Raw genomic sequence first — 21,324 nt, 5'->3', positions numbered from 1 at the left:
TGGTTTGGCTGTTCTGCAGCTGTTGTCTGTCTGGAGTGCCTGTAAGGAAACTTTGCTGGTGGTTCGCAGGAATAAATATTTTTTTCCAGCTTTCTTAACAGTTAAGGCCTGTTGAGTTCAGTCAAATATAGATTCATGGTTCCAACCAAATAAATCAGGTTTCAGGGCACTGTTTTAGCTCCGAGTACATATACTGGCTTTATTGAAGTGTCATTGACAAATAGATTTTTCTTAAATTTAGAGGCTAATGAAGTTTGCTTGTTCAAAAAATCTAATATTAAACAAGTAGAGAAAATAGCATGAATGTTGCTGGGCAGGTGAGTTTTTGTTTTTAGAGTCTGTGTCTGTGTTAACCCGTATTGTGGGTAAGGATGTTGAAGACTGTCCTGGAAAGGAAAATTTGCTCAGGAGTGAAGGGAGTAAAAAAACCTCAGATGGAAACAGAGAAATATTGTGACTCTTAAGGTGCCCTGAAGTAGGTGTATGAATTCTCCTGATGGGTTAATTTTGCAAGAGCATTATAATAACCTCCCCAAAACCATTTTCTTTTTCGCATTTCAGGTTGGGTGAAATGCCAAAGAAAGTAAACTTGTAATAAAAAAATCAGAAAAGTAAGTTAGACTAAACATTCGTTATTCGTCACCTAAGTCAGTGCTAATAACCTGGGAACACACTTACAGTTCTTCCATTTAATGGCTGTGACTTTATGGTTTCTGATCTCCCTGGCAGCTGAGGTCCAATCAAGGCTTTTTCATTGATTAAACAGATACCTGGTGCTTATGTCATTACGATGTAAAGTAATCAGCATTACTCCTGGAAGTGTCCCGATGATTGGCTTGGTGTGATGTGTTAAAACTGATTATGCTCACCCTGGTTTCTAAAGCATTTCCTTTAAATACGAGTCTGTGAAGGGGTGTTGGGACTGTATTGCTGCTGCTTTCCCCAGCCTGGGCAGAGCTTTGGGTTTTTGCCTGCAGTGGCTGCTCGGACCTGCTTCTCTGAACTAAGTGTCTTAGTCCCCACTGGTACGCATCTCGACTTTGACCTTTGCCTGTGCTGATACTGTGCTCTGAAGTATCTTTACCTCTTTGGCCTTGTAAGAGCAGAAGTGTACAGATGTTGCTTCTGTGACAAGTGATGCTTTTTGGTTTTGTGTATGGAATTGGAAGGGTTATTATAAAGGAGCTGCTCTGGCCATCTCCTCCTACCTGCTTGCTCTGCTCAGTAGCCATCCAGAGCCAGCTGAGTTTGATGCTTCGTTTTCGATTCCCAGCTGCTGCTCTTGGGTCATGACTAATGCAAATACCTTCATGTAAAGTCTGCTGTACAGAACGTGGATGTATTAAAGAGAAGATCAAATTACAGTGTGCTAATAACTCCGTGGACAATGGCTGATGTGTATTGGCATTGTTTGCAGAAAGTCTAGGGTTTGTGCTTAGTGAGTCACTAAGTTACACATGACAAGGTGAAAAGCTGTTCCACTGTCCTTGTTTGGCTACTGGATGTAATTTCTAATTCTGATTCATTAAAATGAAGCGGTGAGTAGGAATGTGGTTCTGTTACTGGATACAGGTGAATGGATATCTTCAAGCATTGTCTTGGCCTTTTGAAACGTGTAGTGTTCCTATCTGAAACTGCTAGTCCAGCTTACCTGAAGAAAAGAGTGTGCAGTTAGGTCTAGCTGAGACAGAGCTACAAGTCTGAGCCTTGGGGGACTTGAGGAATGATATTAATGAAGCTGGTGAGCACAGTTGCGTGCTGCCTGGTCTTGCGGCTTCAAGTGCTTCTTGTGTCTAAAACCTGGAGTTGTTGAATCTGGACATCCTAATCAAGTGTAATGTACGTACGGTATCTCTCTTGTGTGTAGTTACACAAAAAAGTTGGAGGCTATTGCCTAATCTTACTTGCCTCTGCTTGTTGGGATTTGTTTGAAGGAAGTAGGGCCACAACAAAGGCAGTAACAAAACATTCTGGCTTTGTAATTTGTGTGTCAGTGTCACTTGCTTTCTATGACTGTTCTGTGCCTGCGCGTGCGTATGTATGAGTGTCTACTGCACACCTTATGTATGATTTTTAGGTATCTTTTTCTGGAAGATATATATAAAATAAGGATTTTAAAGGAAATTGTATTCTAAGATGCTCTTATATGTATGAATCTCATCTGGGAGGAAAAAAGATGATCGTGGTCGGCCTGTGTTGCTAGTTCTGCTGCGGAGCTCGCTAGATTAGAGGGTGCTTGTGAGACCTCAGCTCCCAGATCCAGGGGAGGAACTTCCCCCGGTTCACAATGGCAGATGGCGACATCTTCACTCACCTTCCCTCTGGAAGAGCTGTCCTTGGCCTAAAAGAAATGCTCTTGAGTATTTTGTGCTTTAATGTGTCCAGAGTCTGGTATGTGTAGGAACAGCTTTGTCTGAAACACCTCTTAACAGGTGTGGTTTGATCTTTTTTTATTGCGTTTTTTGTTTGTTTTTTTTAAAGCTTCTCATTCTGTTATATACCCAATACAGAGAGATACTCTAGCTCTGATTTTGTTAGCATTGTGCCTGTTAATTCAGTGCTGGTTGTTGGTTAAAGGAGTTTGAGAACCTGGGTGTAGGTAAGAATATTTAATCAAACATCTCCAGAATACATCAAGTTCTTAGTTTTCCTGTGAAATTATTCTCAGAGCACAAATTGTTCCCCAAGTCTCTCACCCTTCACTCCTCTTTCCTTCACCTCTGTTCAGAAAGCGCAACCGGGAGATGCGGTGTTGCAGCCTGATCTCTGCCAAGGGCTGGTTGTATTTGGAGAAGGATTTGGTTGCTGGTGCTGCCGCCCGCGAGGCGCGGCACGCAAACAGCTCTCACCGCCTCGTACTTTCGGTCTGTCTCAACGGCGGCCCCCAGGAAGAGCTCCCACGCCATGGCTCGCCTCGGCAGGGGGTTCTGGTGGTCTGTGGGAGACTTGGTCTCTTGAGCTGGTCTTTCTGGTGGCCTCTGCTTTGACGCGAGCTGTGGCAACACTGTTGTGTATCTGCCTTCAGATGCCCCGGTGTGCAGACCCTTTCTCTGTAGCAGCAAGCTTTCAGGGAGCTATCGGGATGTCCCGAAAGGGATGCACATCCTTCCCGTTCTTTTTATTTATCTTTTGTTCCAAGAAGCTGGCTTTAGAAGATGCGCTCAGTGGTTCTAGGGTTTTCTGGCCTGATGATATAGTTGTCAACAAGGCTTTTGTTATCTGGGAGGTGATTGTAAACCAGAAACTCGCTGTTTTCACTGCGTGGTTGTCAGAGCATGCTAGAAGCTTACATAGATAGTATTTATGGATCTGTTTCAAGCTGTTGGCCAAAGTAGCTGTAACTAAAGAGCAGAGATCACAGCAGCTTGCTTCGTGATAATCTTCACAGTAAATGCGGGATTTAGGGCTCCACAGATGCGATTTTGCAGACTAGGTCATACATTATTATTGATCAAATATTTCAAGGCCTAGTCCACTAAACTGTGATGATAGGGTGGTGGTAAATTTAGCTTGTAGGAGGTTGAAAAATGGCTCCCATTTTCTGAACATTGCTGTCACGGAAGACTTTTAATGCTACAGAACAGCTGTGGGGATCTTGCACGCCGGCGAGCATGCCGCGGTAGTCGTCAGCAAGCAGATAGTGGCTGCGGTGTCTCCTTGTTTGTACTCCAGTCTGCTAAGGTCGAGCTGGTGACCGGGCGCCTAGTACCTGTAACTTTCCAGTATCAAGCTCTTACTGCCTTCTGAAAAGAACTGAACAGACTTCTGCTTCGCATGAACCTTAAACCTTGTTAAAGGAGCAAATGAAGTTAGAGTGAACCAGGGTGGCTGTTTCCCAGTGATCTTCCAGGGAGTGTGTGAAGTGTTGTTGTTCTAAGATTACTTTTCCTATCCTTGCTTCCAATTACTATTCCTGAAAAACTGGTTTTTCATTTTAATGGCAGCTGTGACAGCTCTGAGAGTGAAACCAGAAATTATGATGGAGTCCTGGAATTCTTTATCGGAACTTATTTCCTGTATTTCCTTTTTTCCTTATTTCCTTATTACCTTTCCCCATGCAGTGAGGTCATGCACTTAGTTTTATCCGTGGAGTGATAATTTAAGTAAAAGTTTTCACTGATGAATTAAAATTTAAGTAGGTAATGTAAAATTTTTTTAAAAACCTATTTTCTATTGTATTATCAGAATTTAAACAGTGAATTTCAGGGACTTCTTAGGTAGTAAGGGTGTGTTTTATGAAACTGTTGATCTGAGCTAAAAGGCAAGCCCAGTGCCTTATTACTGACCTTGCAATAAGAACTCCTTGGAGATACTAGAGTACTGAAGAAGGGCGAGAAGAGGGTGTGGAAGGAGGTGGGAGAGAACTGCGAGTACATTTGGCATTCAGAAAAGTTGCCAAATGGAAGAAAAATACATTTCTTTTCTGCTTTTGTTGTCCAAAACTGCAAAGGGTGGAGGGCAAGCAGTCAAGCCATGTAGGTGTTAAATTCCTTATAGAACCAGTATTAAAGCACCAAAATACTGTACTGAATAAAAGTAGCCGTATGAAATTCAGTAATTTTTAAAAGACAATATCTTCAAGTAGTATACCAAAACTTACTTTGTATAAGCGTTACAGAGGAGTTTTCCTGTGACGTTTATTTTGACAAAACAGATTCTTGCATCACGTTGTGTAATGAGAACTGAGTATCAGTTTATGATGCAGATAAGAATGACAAAATAATACCCAGTCTTAACAAACTTGCACGTATGCTGTTGGAGGAGAAATTGGGGTGAAAGTGCCCGGGTGTTGCTTGCTTGTGCCCAGGCACTGCTGCTGGGGGGGGGGAAGGAAGGAAGCCAAATATCTTCAACCAGTTGTCGAAGCATCCCTGAGATGCTGCTGTTTGAAGCATAGATGACATGCTGCTGGTGTTTGCCCATGACTGTGCTTATACTCCCATCACAAGAGTGTAAAGAGCTGGCAATCTTCAGTGGAAACGAGTCCTCTCGGCATTAAAAGGTGGCTTGTGGTGATCTTGTCAATGGCAAAGAAGCTGCCCACTTTTGAGGCCATGCATTCTGGATAAACTTCCAGTTTGCAGGGCTTCTCCCCCCTCCCCAAACATATGCAAAAATTGCTTTTCTTTGAGAAGTGTATTGGAGAAGAGATCTGTAAAGGATGTCCGGGGCTCTGATGCTCTTTCTTAGAAGAGGCCTGCTGGTGTCATAAAATAGTTTTGCTCATGCTAGTATTGCCAGGCAAGCTATTTCTAAAACTAGGAGGTCTTCTTGTTCCAATGACCTCAGGCTTAAAATATAGAGGGTTTTCCTTTGTTTGATGAAACTGTGATACACCCTTCTTCCTCTTTTGATGATTTCAATACAGTATTTTGGAAATACCCTTAGTTCAGGGAAGCACACACAAATTATTTAGCATTCTGCATCTGGTTTCTCTAGGTTCCTTAGCTCTGCTAATTATTGGTTATCTTTTAGCATGTTAAGGGAGTCTAGCAAATTCTTGTCAAATAGAACAAAAATAACTGCCTTAAGGGATTCTCTCTTTGTGATCTTTTTGTGCCTGATTAAAGTATTGACATTTAAGCCGTCTGTCCTTCATAGACTGATTAAAAATGAGCCTCAAATGTTGGTCCTTTTGGTCTGGAGGGAAAGAATTCGTGGGGTGGGGTGTGGTGTTGTGTTGCAGGCAGGTACAATTTGGCCTTTTGGCCAAATATGAATTCCTACAAAGAAGTAGTTCCAGAGCTGTTGTAATGTTTTTTTCCTTGACAATTTGCATTTGAAAGAGCTGGAGAGTGAGATCTGCCTTTGTAAACTGTATTGTGTATTTAGCATTAAAAGCTGATGGGATCACTTCTGCTGTTGAATGTTGATTCTGGGAGGTTTTTTTATGTTCTTGTCGAAAAGGGTTGTGCTTGCCAGTGGCCACTAGATGTTGTGGGTTATCTGGGGAGGATATTCTACTTAAAGCTGATTTACTTTGCCCTATGTTCTTGGGGTTCTGTGTAACATTATCCAGCCTACAGTAGGCTGTGTTGGTTTGGCTAAGTAGAAGTGGTCTTTCCAACTGTTGCAGAAGGAGTTTCTGTTCCTGTTTCCCATTTGAAGTAGGAAGGAAACTGGCAGTCCAACGTTAGACTACTGACCTCCTGTCAAATACATTTGTTGCTTCTGTTTGTGTTGGATGGTAATGCTTCCTTCAGCAAACTCTTCCATAGATGCTGTTATATGTGACTTATGAGATGCTCGGCGGAGTCTTCAGCATGTGCTGGAACCCCCTAACTGATGGGCAGTCAAAGCGCAGAAGTAAAGGGGCACAATCCAGCTGGTGTGATCATTAGGAAAGATCTCTTAGCTTGCATGTCTGTGCTAGCCTGCCATGTCAGCCTGATTCCTGTGCCATTGGCTTGCATGTTTGGGCGGAGTTCACAGCTCACGAGAGGAACTGTGCTTTGTTTTGTTCCCCCCCCCCGTACACATTAACTAAAAGAAGGGGATTATGGAGTGTAGCAGACCTATATTAACAGATGCTGCATAACCAGAGTTGATCACAACCATGTTTTTAAGAAAAGCTGAGAATCTCCCTTGTAGTTATTCTAAGTAGTTTAGGTATCTCAAATCCAGCAAATCTGGCTACATAGAATTCAGAGGCCATGGAGCTCAGAGTTTAGTATTGCGAACAGTAATGTTGCTTTGATTTTTCCCAAGCTCTAGTCAAACATTTCTTTTATGTATTTTTATCTGAAGTAATTGGGTAGCTCTTGCAGTCATGAATGCTTATCTAAAGCTTCTCACTTTATTACATAACAGGTCTTCCCCTCCTTCTGACACTTGGGCACAGCGTGCACCTAGTAAGTACTGCAGTGGACTAGCTACTTGAATGAGAGGCTAATACACTCTAAATGCACTGCTTTTCAAGAAAACACACAGCAGAGTTGTCTTAATTTTCAGTATTATTGTGTAAAATGTCTGAACTGCAATACCGTATCCTTCCATTTCTCCTGGGGGGGGTGGGCTGTGGTCTAGAATGTATGTTCTCCAGGACATAAGCATGTCTGTCCAGAGATTGTGGTGTTGTAATCTTTGATTGCAGCATTCTGCTGCTGGGTCCGGCCTTTGCCTTTCATCACCCTGTACAAATCGTGTCCTTTAATGTGAGCCGGTGAGTCAAAAGCCTTGAGTCTTAAACTAATGCATTGTGTTGCTGCTTATAAACCTAAGTTTGATACTGAGATTAAGTTTAGTATTTGGGTTTTTTTTTTTTTCCATCTTTAGTGAATAATTGTAGTCTGGCTGTCTGAAAGCAGAAGTAGTCTTTTTAGATGAAATGCTGATTTGTTTAAAAGAGGGTTTGTTATACCTCCACAGAAGCTGTTGTTGAATAACACTGGAAGAGTCAGGTGTTGGAGGAATCTCTGGCACGTTGCATTACAAATTAGCATTGATCATGGTTTCATAGGAATGAGAAAGTTGAGATTGGCTTGGTTTGGGTTTGTATTCAAAGGTAGTTATAGCTTCTGAAGGTTTTGGTCTCTAAGGGTGGAATGGCTGGTTGGAGAAGAGGTTTCCATATCATCCCATATACTACAACCCAACCGAAGTAGCCCATGTCTCACGTGTAATCAGTTAGTACCTGTTTGATTTAGTACGGAGGTGAAGAAGGCAGTTGCTCTGCATCTTGTCTGTAATTCTGTGCACGTCAGTATGAAGTTTGTTGGACTTTGGGAAGCTGGGTGCCTGGTGGGTAGGCTGCAGGATTTGGAGCTAGAAATTCCCGAGTAACAATATTATCTCGGGGTTGATTCTGTCCCTGACAGTATACTTGTTTGTTGCTTCTCCTACTGTTGAAGCTGTTAGTTTTCTTAATGAGAATTACTCCCTTTTGTAACATTATGCATCAATGATCAATTGTAATTACTAGGGAAGTGCGCAGGTATCTGTACCTCTGATATTTATGTTGATTTGATTTCAAACTTGAAACCTGTTGACCTGGATATATGAATATGTATACATAGAATATAACTCCTCAGTTTGGATCCGTAAGCTTCTTTGTGGTTTATGGCACAGGTATTGTTGAGAAATACAAAAGTAGATCTTAAAACAGTGGCAGAGTGTCAGTTTTCAGAATTTTGCTGTGGTGGTTTGCATTCAAATGTAGCAGTAGGGTAAATCTGACTTGTTTTTTTTTTTTCTTATAAGCAAAGATGTGAACAGCTACTGATTACACTTTTCTGTTTGGTGAGGGATATGTGTATGTTTGCCAATATATGGATACACATGTACACAGGCATGTTGGCATTTCTCTGTATGTGAGAGGATATTGTAGTAGTTGTGACAGCAGTAGAATTTAATTGTGGGAATCTGCATTGAGATAACTTACAACTTCTCTAAGGGATATAGCCTACTGTAAATTATAGTAACTTTCCTGGATTGCTGTTTGGTAGTGCTTCTGTACCCTAATACCAGGATGCAGGAGGAATTACCGATAAACATACTGCTGTTGTCCTCTACAGTAATTCCTTCGTAGTTCATAATGACATTATTATGGGAATAAAATAGCGGGAGCTTGATTTTTCTTTTTTCCTCCAGTGGTTTTATTGAAAAAGGTTGTAGGAGAGCTTTACTTTTGTGTGACATTTTATTCTCCAATTATAATCTTCTCATGCTCATGTTTTTTCTAATGTGCTGGTGCATTGTCATCAACACTGAATGAAAACACAGAATATTTTAGTTGGAAGCAGTGTGGTGACTGTAACGTTTTACTTATGCACCAAAACTCTCTGAGACAGTTTGTAGAGCTGTATTCTTCTCCGTTACCTAAATACTGAGTGGCTGACTTAAGTTACAATATTGATAAGACATCTCATTTTGCCTTCGCTATTATTTATTAAGCAGGACTTAATTTCCTGACAGACATGATCTTTGCTTGCTTGAATTCACAAAGAAATATGAAATTATATACTGCAAAATCATAAATGTGCCATTATAAAAATAACAATATTGTTATCCATTTGTGTAAAAATCTGACGATTAATATGGTGGAAAGAAACTGCAGTAAAGTGTTATTCTGTTAGCCTTTCTCTGCTTGAGATACCTGTTGAACAGGAGCTGTAGTTATGGGATCTTGATAGTAATGTTTGCTGGCTCCAAAGGTACGTTGGGCAAAGCATGATGAAAATGAGTGAGGAAAATCCTTCCCATGTAGTGTGTTTGCGTGTTAAACGTGAAACAGTGGTTCCTTAGTGCTTTATTTGGTGGGGGGGAAGCAGGCAGTAATGGTTTTCAGAATAGCACATCTTCCTCTCTCTTTGTATGTATTATTATTTGCTGTCTTATCTTGTCTGCCTGTTTATCTATCTACCTATCTTGTTGTGTGTAGCTCATTCTTCCTTGCCGTGTCCGTGGGACCAGTTTGTGTTTGGGTAGACAGCATTGCCTCTGTCCCTTCCTGCAGCACCTCTCCTGGAGCTAGTCTTTTAGAATAGGAGCTCGGTTAGAGTTAACAGGATTATGTTTCGGTAAAAAAGTACTCTGAATCTCCATTAGTAGCATGGAGCTCTAGTCCAAGAGGGAGGAAAGAGAAGAAAAACTAGAGCATTCTCTGCAATAAGAGGAAAGTCATAAATAGGTAATGCACTCAGACATTCAACACTACTAAGTTGCATACAGACATACTCCCACGTTGTCATTACTGATAAGCATAGAATTGACCTTTTGGATTTCATCCTCCACCTCCTCTCTCCTCACCCCCAGGTTCCTGTACCAAATTTCTTATTAAATAACAATCTACCTTTTTTTCTTAGTGTTTCAGTGTTCTGACCTTTCCTACCACAATTCCTTTTTTTCTTAAAAGGAAATTTCAGATGTTGGTACTTTCTTGCCTGGCTCTTTTAAAAGAGCAGGGAGTTTCTTTGTGAGTCAGGCAAGCTGATGTTTTTTGGAGTTACGACAAAAAGATTTAACCGAAATATTGCTGTTTGATGGATGCTTGTCGTCTGTAAAGGAGATTGTTAATCTTGACAAGTAGTCAGCTGCTTGACTAGCAAAGCGTTGATTGAACTAGAAGCCTGAAATTGCCCGTTTTGCATGTTGATTTTTTGGGTGACTTTTCAAGAGCCTGGGTAAGGAGGCTACTTTTACGGTCTTTGATCTCTTACTGAAAAATGTTTGGTATAAAATCCTGATCTTCAATAGATGTAAGCATTGAGATTAATTTTAGATATTTGGAGCTTCCCATCCTGTTGAACTCTAGGAGCTCGATGTTTTTAAGGCAGCTTGCTTTCGGTTTTCTGTTGTCAGCATATAAGTCTGAAAGATAATTTAAAACTAAGTAAGGAGTGTCTGGGAACTTTATGGTAATGTTTTACTTGAAGATACCTTTTCATAGCTGTACTTTTGTTCTGAACCCTGATAAGGGCTGAACTGTGCTTCAGATATTCAAAACTCTCCGTAAGCTGCTTGCTTTGAAGCAGTGACATTTGATGTTCCCATCTCTCCAGTTCAGGGCCCTTGGTATTTCACTCTGCAAAATCAGCTTTTCCAAAGGAAGTTTTTTCTCTGGAGAAGTCAGGGTTCCAAAAGTGCTGAATCAGTGTGATGAAACAGCAGTAAAAATAATATAAAACTTCCCCTCCCTCATTCCTTTAGATGTTTTTTCTTTCTACCAAAGTCTTATATCAACATAGTCTAGGGGTTTTAGGTGCAAGGTGTTTATCTGTATTGGGTGTGGGGAGCTACTGGCGAGTAGAGAAACTTTTTGTTTTATTTTCATGTAGGAATACTTTGCTTTTCCTTTGAGAAGTATTCTGCTGAATGGAGGTACTTTCAGTCTATAAATAAACTGTAATAGTGGTTCTAGGGTCTCTGTTCTTAAAGATCTGGCTTTTTCAAATTTTATTGAGGATACCTTTATTCCTAGGAGTGGAATGTAATTTTTAAGTCTGTGCCTATAGTCCTGTGTGCATGTTATAAGGAAATAATATATAAGGAAACTGTATTAGCCCCATTGAGAGACTTGCTACTTTTGCAGGAAAAAGCAAAGATAAAAATCCAAGCGTGCAAATGTTACTTCTGACAGCCTGCAAAAACAAAAGCCACATTTTAGTTTCCTATTTGTGGCTATACTGTTAGTAACTGATGCTGTCAATTGTAATTGCTTCCTGGATTTACAGAAGAGTGAAATGAAGTCCATTTTTATCTCTCTTCTCCTGTGTAAAGATACTATAATAACTAGACTGACACTTCCTCATTTGGAAAAAACAGTATCTGTCATCTATATGGGTAAATGTAAAGTTTAGAGTTTAGGCAGGAGTCCTGTATCATGGTCATAATATGGTTCATAGCTGTCTGATGGTCATGTGCACCAGGAGGTTGTGGACATATGAAAGACTGTAATTCTAAGAAATCAAGTTCTTGGTCATTTGAAGCTGTTCAACGGATCAGATGTAGTGATCCTGTGTTACAAAATCATAATAAATGAATTACGGTTTTTAGCAAGTTCCTAGGAAAACTCAGCATTGCTGAAAATGCCTATAGCGAGTAGGCTGGCAATTGAGGCCAGAAAACAGTCACCTGTTACCAGAGATGGAAAACTTCTTTATGGAATACATGCTATTTTTTTCTGAATAACAGAATATGGCTCTGAAGTGGCTGAACCAGTTTATTTTATACAAATGTTACTGGGTGCAGTCTCAGGCAGTGATTTAAGATCATGCAGGAGTTTTCTCATAAAACACGCTAGCAGCACTACTTTAATTAGGCTTTTTGCATTGGTGGTATTTCTTACGTGGCATGATGACGCTTTATTCCTCATGAGTGCTACTTAAACTATGTCATTCTCTGCAAGATATTTTGTTAAAGTCTTTGGAGAATATTTTCATTCATCTGACTGACTAATCCATCCATTCTCCTCCCGAATAGTGCCTCAATGCTTGTATTTAAATCTTCTTTTTTTCTTTTTTTTTTTTAAATGGCCTCCAGCTAAATAGGAGGAAACTTTTAAGGGAATTGTTCCTCTAAGAGTCCTGAGATGATGCTCTTTTGCACTGCTTGCACTTTCATTGAAGTCAAATGTTATGCCACTTAACAGGGCGAGTAAATAATTAAGGTGGAGGAGTTGCTTTCTGGTTCATCGCATCATCTTCCTTTTAGTTAAGGGACTGTACGCTCTGCTACTCACGTTTAAATGTAGTTGACCGCTCCTCCTGCAAATTTCAGGGGTAGCTGATGGTGTGTATCATCTGGCTTTGGGTGTGTAGGTTGGGCTCCTTGAACCAGCATCACTAAGGCTGGTGAATTTGCTGTATAGATATCTGAATATGTAAAACGTGGATCAGAGAACTTAAGCATGTTTCTGTATTTTTATTTCTGGTATTACATTATCAGGAAAGAATTTGGGAGTACTATTTTTACAATTGGCCTTAAACAGGGAATAAAGGAAACAGTGCGGATTCCAGCCTTCGATGAAGTAACAGGAAGGGAAGCAATGAAAACCATAAACCGTGCTGAGTAACATTTCCTCTCTTCAGATACACCCCCCGAAGGGTGACAAAGTCTTTATCAAGCCTGACAGGATTCCTAATAAAAGATGCATTCAGTCTGTATAAGGAGCCTGCTGAATCACTGTGAAGCAAGTGATGGCAGCAGGCTGGAGGAAAGCCTCCTGTTTACAGCTTACACAACCTGGTCTCCATGCTCCAAGAATTACTTCTGTTTGCTTTACTGAAATCTAGGCACTTTAAATAACAAATTTATACAGAGAAATTCAGCCACTGTCTAAGAGTGTGTTAAAATCCTTGTCCTGATACCAGGTGGGTGCTTGATTCTGCTGAAGTTTGTTTCCAGCCTTGCTTCCCGCTTGGCGCTGTCTGGTCAGAGCACTGAAGAGAAAGAAGCAGCTCTCTCTAACAAACAAATAGGGAGGTTGTGACAGCTTTCAACCATGCAGCTTCCTTCCCTGGAAGATTTCGTACCCGATGGTTGTCTTGAATGTCAGTGGAATTTGGGAAGCTGTTACCAGATGGCTTAACTGTTGTTTCAAAGGCAGAAATGTGTGTCTGTTTCTTTTAATGTATATTATCTATAATACAGCTGAATCTGTAACAGATCTTTAGAAGATACTAACGTTTTCATTTGCTCAGAAGCATATAAAATATGCCTCCTGGCAGCTGTCTTGTCTTACCTTGGAAAAAGCACGAATGCAAAATCCCATCAGCCATCCTTTGCGCTTCCGTAAGAAGCAGGTTCTTGTGGGTGAACCAGGGAATCCTGGGTGGCTTGGCAGCCCGCGTGGGTTGGGTGTGGGGAGCCTCGAGTGAGCCAAGCATATGTTCTTGCAACAGGAATTTAATGTGTTTGGGGTGGAATTGAGAGACAGGTTTTGCGTAGCTCTTTGGGACAGGTTTGCATGTGAGAGCAATCTGTCTGGAACTTGCTGACACAGCTGTTTCTTATGCGCGGCTTTGAAGTGCTGGTACTGCTGTGCAAGTTTCTGCTCTTTTCTCATTCCCTGTGCAAAACTCTGGACTGACACAGTAATAACTGCTAGTCTGCGTTCTTTGAGACCCCTAATTTATTGTTCAGTGCGGATCTAGGGCATCTATGAAGTCCAAGCCCATCGGGATCCAGGAGCTGGAAGGAGTCTACTGGGTCATTGAGTCCCAGCCCCACTGCAGCGAGCAGCTCTCCCACGGTCAGTGCGGTGCAGCCATGGCTGGATACAGCTTTTCATACGACACGAAGCACGTAGCGTACCAGCCAGTGCTAAAGGGAGTCTGCGGGGATTTATGGTTTCCTCAGCTTCCCCGATACCTCAGTGCAGTTACTGAGGATGGCTCTTTGTGAGATTTATCAGAATTTGCAACTATGAGGTCATTTTGGAACAGTTTACTCTGTTTTCCTTAGAAATAGGACAGATTTCCTGCTCAGTGTTTTAAAATAATCATGTGTTACTGGAACACCTGGCTGGGGTCATGTCAAGTAAAGCATCAGATTTTCATTTTATGTTTATCAAGAGCAAAGTTGCTCTTGATGCAATCATTTCATCCTCATTCCAGAGCATCACGCTGCTTTTGCCCACTTCTAACACTGCAGGGGAATTTGTCTAGGGCCTTATTGCGGACTTACAGCATATCAATATGGTTCACGTGAATTACAGTTGCACTGGCTGGATTTGTTGTTGTTGGTTGATTGGAAAACTTTGTGTTCAGAACTCCATACTTGAGACCACCGTTGTTCCATTGGATCCTTGATTCCAAGCTTTGTAAAACTGCTTTCTCGATTAAAGGCAAAAGATTGGGAGAGAAGAGAGTGAAGCAGAAGGAAACGATACAAACTCTCAAACTTTGCTCATCAGCTCAGGCGACAGAGAGGCAGGGACAAACTTTTTATTGAGGGGGGACATTAAATTGTTAAAAGTTAGCTTAGATAAACTTCAGAGGTGGCTGCGTAAATCACTTTAGCCTTAGGAGACTAGTAACCTATGCTTCAACAAGTTTCCTAGATCACTAAAAGGGTACGCAGGCCGTTGTATTGCTTGGCGTGCTGCTGAAATAGAGGTGGCCGTAGGGGGAGAGGATCGCTCCCAGCAGCGCTTGGTGCTTCTGTGCTATCGTGCTTCTTCAGAAGCATCCAGATCTCGGTCGTATTTTAAAAAAGATGCTGATAACGAAACTAAGGATGATTACCACTTCCCCACCAATTTTGAGGTTTGATTATATTCTCATGATGACTTTTTTGGCTGACTTTTATTTATTTCTTTATTTTTGAAAGTTACATCTTAGCAACTAAGAAATTAATATTTCACCATCCTTGTAAAAATTGGAAGTAGGAAATTACTTCCAAATAAGTGTTTTGGGGTAAATGAGTGATGGTAGTATTTATCTGGTTTGCTTTCATGTGATGAGTTTTTAGTTGATGCTACTGGTGCTGCTTTTATTTTCCCTTATTCTACAGTTACGGCATCTTGTGGTAATTATGTGAGTTAACGTCTGGCAGGGAAAACGAGAAGTGGTCTAGTTATTCAAGTGGCTCACTTCATAGTGCATCGGGATGAGGATGTTATGATAAAAGAAAGCTGATTTATATAACATTACATTGTTACTAAAATCTCTGTGTTTTTACACCGCCCTTGGTTTAGCAGCTGGTTAAGGTTTTTGTTGGAAGGATGTGGTGTCAGGGGTGATAAAAGCTGCTGCTGAACGGAGCTGGGGGCTGCTGGCGTATCGCTGCTGGGCCGCGCTTTCCTTGTGGCCAGGTTTGGTGATAACGGTGCCGTCCGCAGAGCGATCCCTTGATTTCTGCACTCGTGCTTAAATGCACGCCTTTTTATACAGTGTATTCTTTCACATGAAGAATACGAAGAAGCAGATGTCTTCTGCTTTTTAAACAGAGGTAGCAGCTGAGCACACCTCTGCTCATGAGCTCAGTGCTGTGAGAACTGGAGGCAAAGAAAATAAGCCATCCCGGGCAGCTTTGTGCAGGATCACTGTAGTCACAGTGTTCGTGTTTTGGCTCTCTGTAGTCTAGAAAGCCTCCTTCCTAGCAAGTTTAACAACTCCTGTCTGCTTCCCTCCGCTCTTTGCCCAGTTCCCCTCCTTCCCTTGGCTCACCAGAGCTGCATTTTTGGCTGGTTGGACAGAAAACGTGAGTTAATTTCTCCTTAAATAACCTAGGCAAGGTAGTTTTCTGTCAAAGATTGAAGAATATGTGTGGGCATACCATTTGAAGGTAGATACTGTGCTTTAGTTTCAGCTATTAATAGCTGATGAAAAGCTCTGAAGATAAAGATTATAAAATAAAATAATTTTGACCTTGGTCCCTAGTTTAGAGCATGCGGAGAAGTTGTTTTTCAAGCAGTAATTGCCTTTCGGTTGGATTTTGGCAGAAAGAAGTATGTAAAGAGATTATAGGGAAGGGTATGGAAAGGGTCTGTAACTTTTCAGCAAATACTTTGTGTTCCGCTGTTGTAGCGCTGATTGTTGCCCTTCGGCATCGTCCTTTTATAGCCCTTTCTCTTCATGGTGGGTATCTGTGAAAATAATCTTTACCCTTTGTACTGTGGTTATGTGTTTGGCTGCTGTTTATAACTGGTGTAGCAACGTAAATCTGTTTCTAAAAATAACAGCTTCTAATCCTATTTTCAGTTTTATAACCCTTGAATTAGAGAAATGAACACTTTTGTCTCCGATGGAGGATTTTTTGGGTGCGCGGTGCAGCCGGGCTGGCAGCGTCTGTCCACGAGGTGGCCACAGCACCGGCCCGTCACCGGCCGCTCGCCGCCTCCGCTGCGCTGGGGTTAAATTCATGTTCCTCGCTTGCCGAAATATAAAACAAGCCTCTAAATGTAGTCTCTCAAACGTTATTTCAGTGCTATTATAAGCACTTATCCTTACATGAGATAGGAGTAACAGCGAAAGCTTTGCAAAGTATGACTGATAAAAAATTTTCATGTTATCAGGAAAAATGGGGCTAGATTAGGTGCACATAACCTCCCTTGCTAGAATTTGAAGTGGCATGTAAGGGAGAGGAGGAATTTCACCTGGCTGTCTGTAAAGAATCTATTTAGACAGACAAAAAAGCACATTATTTCAACAAGACGTGTAGAACGCATTGGATCAGTACATTTGGCGCAGCGGAGGGAAGAGGCAGCCCGCAGACCTTCCTGGGAGATGTGATCTCTGAGTTAGCTCTTGTGCTCAGTGGCACCCGACAAAATCACCTGCTCTCCTTAATTAGGAGAGGTGATTGCTTTAAAAGTCAGTTGTTTTTATAGAGTGTGTTATAGACCCTGATTTAAAACCACCTGTAGAAGCTGATGCATGAGTAGCTAATGTGTAGCTTGTTGAAATGGCACCTGGCTGGGTAGGGAACAATATGTTTCTTATTTCATTTATCAACATGAAAGCAGTAATACTGTCCAGCGTAAGTTAAATGCCTTCTGCTGTGCTGAGGGAATAGGAAGCTTTGCCTTCCCTTTTCTGTGCTGTGCTCTGGCTCAGCTGTTGTCTCTGCTGCTGCACATCTCAAGAGCCGAAGTCTGAGCTGAGGGATGCTTCCCAGGCATGAATCCCTTTAAGCAAATGTTTTTCTCTTTAATTTACAAACTGTTTATTCATCCAGCTCCTAAATAAGCATGGTGGCTCGGTACAGTTGTCCTGTTTGGCTGCAGGTGGAGTGCAGGAGGCAGCCCATGCTGAATTAACCTGCTAAGGGGCTGTGCTCTGTGGAGTTGTAGAGAATAATTCTCAAGTAAGGATGTGGTCATTTTTTATATGTACAACTTAAAAACTTTGTGATTAAACATGAACATACGCTTTTGTTCTGCTTACAATGTTCTGTAACTCATGATGATAGAACTGCTTATCTAAAACCTATTTTGAAGTTGTTATATCTTAGTCTCAATTATGTAGAAAAACATTGGAAAATGTAGGAAAGCATATATAGATGCAATGAGTTATGAAGACTGAAAAATTTAGCTTTAATTGTGACACCAAATACTAACTCCCCCCGGCTGCCTGGTGGCCCAGCTTCAACAGGAGCTGAGAGCATCTGCTGCTCATCCTTCCTTTACCTGCCTGCCTGAGTGCTCTTCTGGATGGGGAGAGGGGGACTGCCAGGCGGAGGAGGAAGAATGTGGAGCACAGGGGGTTTATTTCAATTTTTCCATAAATTCTTTAACTACCAGGATACTACTAACTACTATATGGTTGGAGGATATTGTTGCCGCATTCCTGTGCCTAACGTTTTCTGGTGGTGAAGTCAAGGCAGTTCCCTGCTCAGAAAGGGGGAGAGCTCAATAACTGAACTGGTCCGATACCTCGAGTGACCCTCTGGCTGCCGGGTAGCCATCTCTTCCCGCCTTTGGTGTTCAGGCTTGATCACCACAAGCAAGTGGTGTGTTTGGAGTCTGAGTCATAGCTAGTGCTCTTGGGCGTTTCACTAAGAAAATCGAGTTTGTGGCAGTTCACAGCCAGAGGATTAAAATGAGATTGGACTGTGTGAAAAGGGTACTTTATAAATATATGTGTTAAGCATTCAGGCCTTCTGTTTAATTTTCATGGGCTTTGGTAATGATATTTAAAAAAAAAAAAAATCAAGAGTTTTATTGGTTTTACATGGCCTGCAATTACGTATGACCTTTCATTTGATATAACAGTCTATATCTGTTGTATTTCTAAACATTAACTATTAAGCCAAAGAACTTTTCTAAAGTAAATCCATTGTAAATTCTGAGGCTAGCGTACATATTGATTTATCTTTTGTAAACACTGTATAAATGCAGCACTTGAAAATTCAGAACATATTTTCCAAGGCCAAGCTGGAGAAACTGCTATGTGGTATATAATGATTTTGTTGTGCATGTATTTAATGCTAACAGCCCACCTGTTCAGGATAGTAAATTAAATGATGAATAGCGCTAGTGAGCTTTTCCCTAGCATGTGGTCTGCACCATCAGCACAGATATTTTTGTGACTGAAGAGGGTTCTGTGTAGTGAGAAGTTTGAACAGCTGTATCTCCTAATTACAGCTTCTATGTAAAGTCCAATTTTTAAAGTGAAATGATCATCATATTTTAATATCGTTGCTTCAAAAAAGATGTTTGCTTCTGTGGTTGCTCATGGATGGCACTGATGTGATGCTGAGTCTTGGTAGGAGGAGGTGGGAGACAAACCTAAAACTCCATTGTCTTCATCTTTGCTGAAGAGTATTTTGGGGTAACTTCTAATGTTGCCCTCTGGTCAGGGACTGGACTGAGTTAGAGAGGCAGTAGGTTGGAGTTTGTAGCAGGGCTACCAGCTAGATCTGAGGTTGGCATGAAATAGCTTTGTCTCTCTAAACATAACACTTTCACTATGAAAAAGTACTGTGGTTCTCTGCACCATATATAGTGGCTAGACTATGTGGTTTAGGTTTTCACTACGGTTCTTTGCTATTAGCAAACTACTTTTGCAAAATTCCGTCTTTAAAGAGGTGTTACAAGGTTTCGATAATTTTTGACCTTGGATGAATAGGACTGTCCTATTTGGCTTATTCCACATGTTGCTTGCTGCTGTATCCATTTATGTAAATAATATTTTCAGAGATATTTTTAATAAATCTTTTTCAGGTAAGTGCTTAGGCATCAGTTGATCTTCACTCTTCTCACTTCCACGGCTTAAGTGTGGACAGGGTTCTTAAAGCCTGCATATGTCCTAACCTGTCTACTAATTTGGGCTTTGTCTCTAGAATTATGTCTCATAAGTCTGTGTACCTTATTGCAGAATCTGAGAATGTAATGCTGAAGTGATTAGATGCTGTGAATTAAGTTGCTCATGCCTCTTTTTTTTTTTTTTTTTTTTCTTTCTTCTTTTCAGGACTTAAATACTATCTATTCTTTCCTTCATGGACTGGACATACTCTCACATTTCAGGGAGCATCAGCTAAGGTAAAGTACTATGGAGCTAGTTAGTGTTGCTTGGCACAACTGGTATCTATGTATTTTTGTGGAGATGAGCAAAGCTTTTGTCTGCCCGCACTTGGAGGTGGCAGAGCATTGGCCAAGTCCATTGCTGAGTTAAGTCACTGCAATAACGTGGCATGGAATCTAAGCTAATTAGCTTTGCTAAGAACGAAGGCAGAGCTTACTCCCACTTGTCTACAAAGGACTGTGTAGACAGTGCCCTATGTTAACTCTAGATTACAAAAGCTTTTTAATGCTTCAGACATTCGGATGATCTCAGAATACATAAAATGGAAGGCCAACAAAGCACAAAAAGTGCGTTGGAAGTATTTTAGTTCCTTCAGTTCTGTTGCTATGGGTAATTCCAATGTGTGGGAGTGATTTAAACACTTAGAGAACATGCTGTGTATTATCTATTTGGATAACGAAGAACACCGTAATAATTTGAATTTTATGGTTAAGCACATTCTTTGTTTAGAACAAAAAAATAGTTGAATTTGAGCCTTAAAGTGATTCTGCTGAAATGTGGTGATTAATGGCTTATGATCTTTAGGGATTAAAATTGAAATTAAACTTCTCCTCCTCCCTCAGAATAATGTCATCAAGTGCCCGCTATGAGAGGTACAAGGGCAACCAGGTTCTCTTTTGGTAAGTACATATCGCTTGTTGGACTTGTGTAAACGAAACCACTGTTTTGCATGTTGTAATATATCGCTTGCTTTTTCAGTAATTGTAAATAGAAGGCTTTACAACATTTGAGCTGGGCCAGACTGGTTAAAGGCTTTGACAGGAGGCGGTTGTAACAGTAGTACGGTGTTGACATTTGAGAGGTGCCCATGAATTATCAGCACGGCTCCCACGGGCAACAGAGGTGTGTCTGTGCACACGCAAGATCAATCAAAAAGCAGGCAGTGTCACCTCTTCGGTTCGTGGGAGCGGTGGTGACGACTCAGTAGGTGGCACTCTTCCCCTGGAGCTGGCACTGACTGCACTGTCAGGAACCCAGTTGCTTTGTAGGAGTATGCCGAGGAGGGATGGAGCTCAAACACTATCTGTTCTTTTAAATTACTAGAATTAGTATTTTAGCTTAGAGTTCTTTTTAGGTTCCTGCTGGGAGGCAGATATACTTTTTTCTCATATTTTAGCATTGGTTGTAGCTGTGAGAGGATAAACACACCAATATTAGCTTTCTGTGAAGGCACACCTTCCAGTACAGGAGTCTAAATCAATGAGATGCCACCTATGAGTTCCTGTGGTGGGTGTGTGTGACACAGGCCTGTTCCAGGACCAGGCTGATGTGTGTGTGGGGTTCAGCGCTGGAAGAGGAAGGTGATGTTAGGCTGTAGCTGGGAAGTGTCAATGCAGCGCTGTAGGAAGAGGCAAAATCTACTGCGGTAAAAGACGGTAACTTCTGTGCAGACCTGCAGGCTGTAAGTTGAAATGGTTGGCAGCTCCCCTGTCCGTCCCTCTGGGGTCGAGTGGCACAATGGGAGACAAAACCACATGTGCGTGCGATGCAAGCGCAGAGGTGGAGGAATGCAAAGCAGGACTCAAATGTAGGAGTCCCATATTTTATCCATAAGGCTTGACAGGTCCATGTAATATTATTGTCTATGTTGAAATGCTAATAGACTTTAGCACAGGATAAAAACTTTCCTGTATTTGTAATTTTATGTACACTTTCATTGGAATGAAATGTTTTTACTGAAAACAAATAGTTTCATTTTAATAAAAGAAATTTTTAAATCGAATTAAAAGTCAAATTGTAAGGTGTAAGATACATTCTGGATGTAGACATTTTAAAAAAAGTTAATTCTTGGTAGCGTTCTCAGGTTTCCTGTCCACATACCAAATTGGTGGGGTGGCAGGTCATTATTTTACTACAG

General features: G+C 41.2%; 1 protein-coding gene across 6 annotated transcripts in view; it reads left to right on the top strand.

The window, feature by feature from the left end:
• RAPGEF6 (Rap guanine nucleotide exchange factor 6) overlaps nucleotides 1-21,324 on the top strand; it is a 138,316-nt gene that overhangs the window by 8,796 nt on the left and 108,196 nt on the right. For all 6 annotated transcript variants that reach the window (XM_082324318.1, XM_082324322.1, XM_082324317.1 and 3 more), the window contains exons 3-4: nucleotides 19,353-19,423; nucleotides 20,030-20,086. In XM_082324318.1, coding sequence (XP_082180444.1) covers nucleotides 19,353-19,423; nucleotides 20,030-20,086 — 128 coding nt within the window. The remainder of the gene's footprint in view (nucleotides 1-19,352; nucleotides 19,424-20,029; nucleotides 20,087-21,324) is intronic.

This window comes from Platalea leucorodia (genome assembly GCF_965183815.1).
Source record: "Platalea leucorodia genome assembly, chromosome: 11".
Classification (NCBI taxonomy): Eukaryota; Metazoa; Chordata; class Aves; order Pelecaniformes; family Threskiornithidae; genus Platalea; species Platalea leucorodia.
This window is presented reverse-complemented; position numbering and strand designations above follow the sequence as displayed.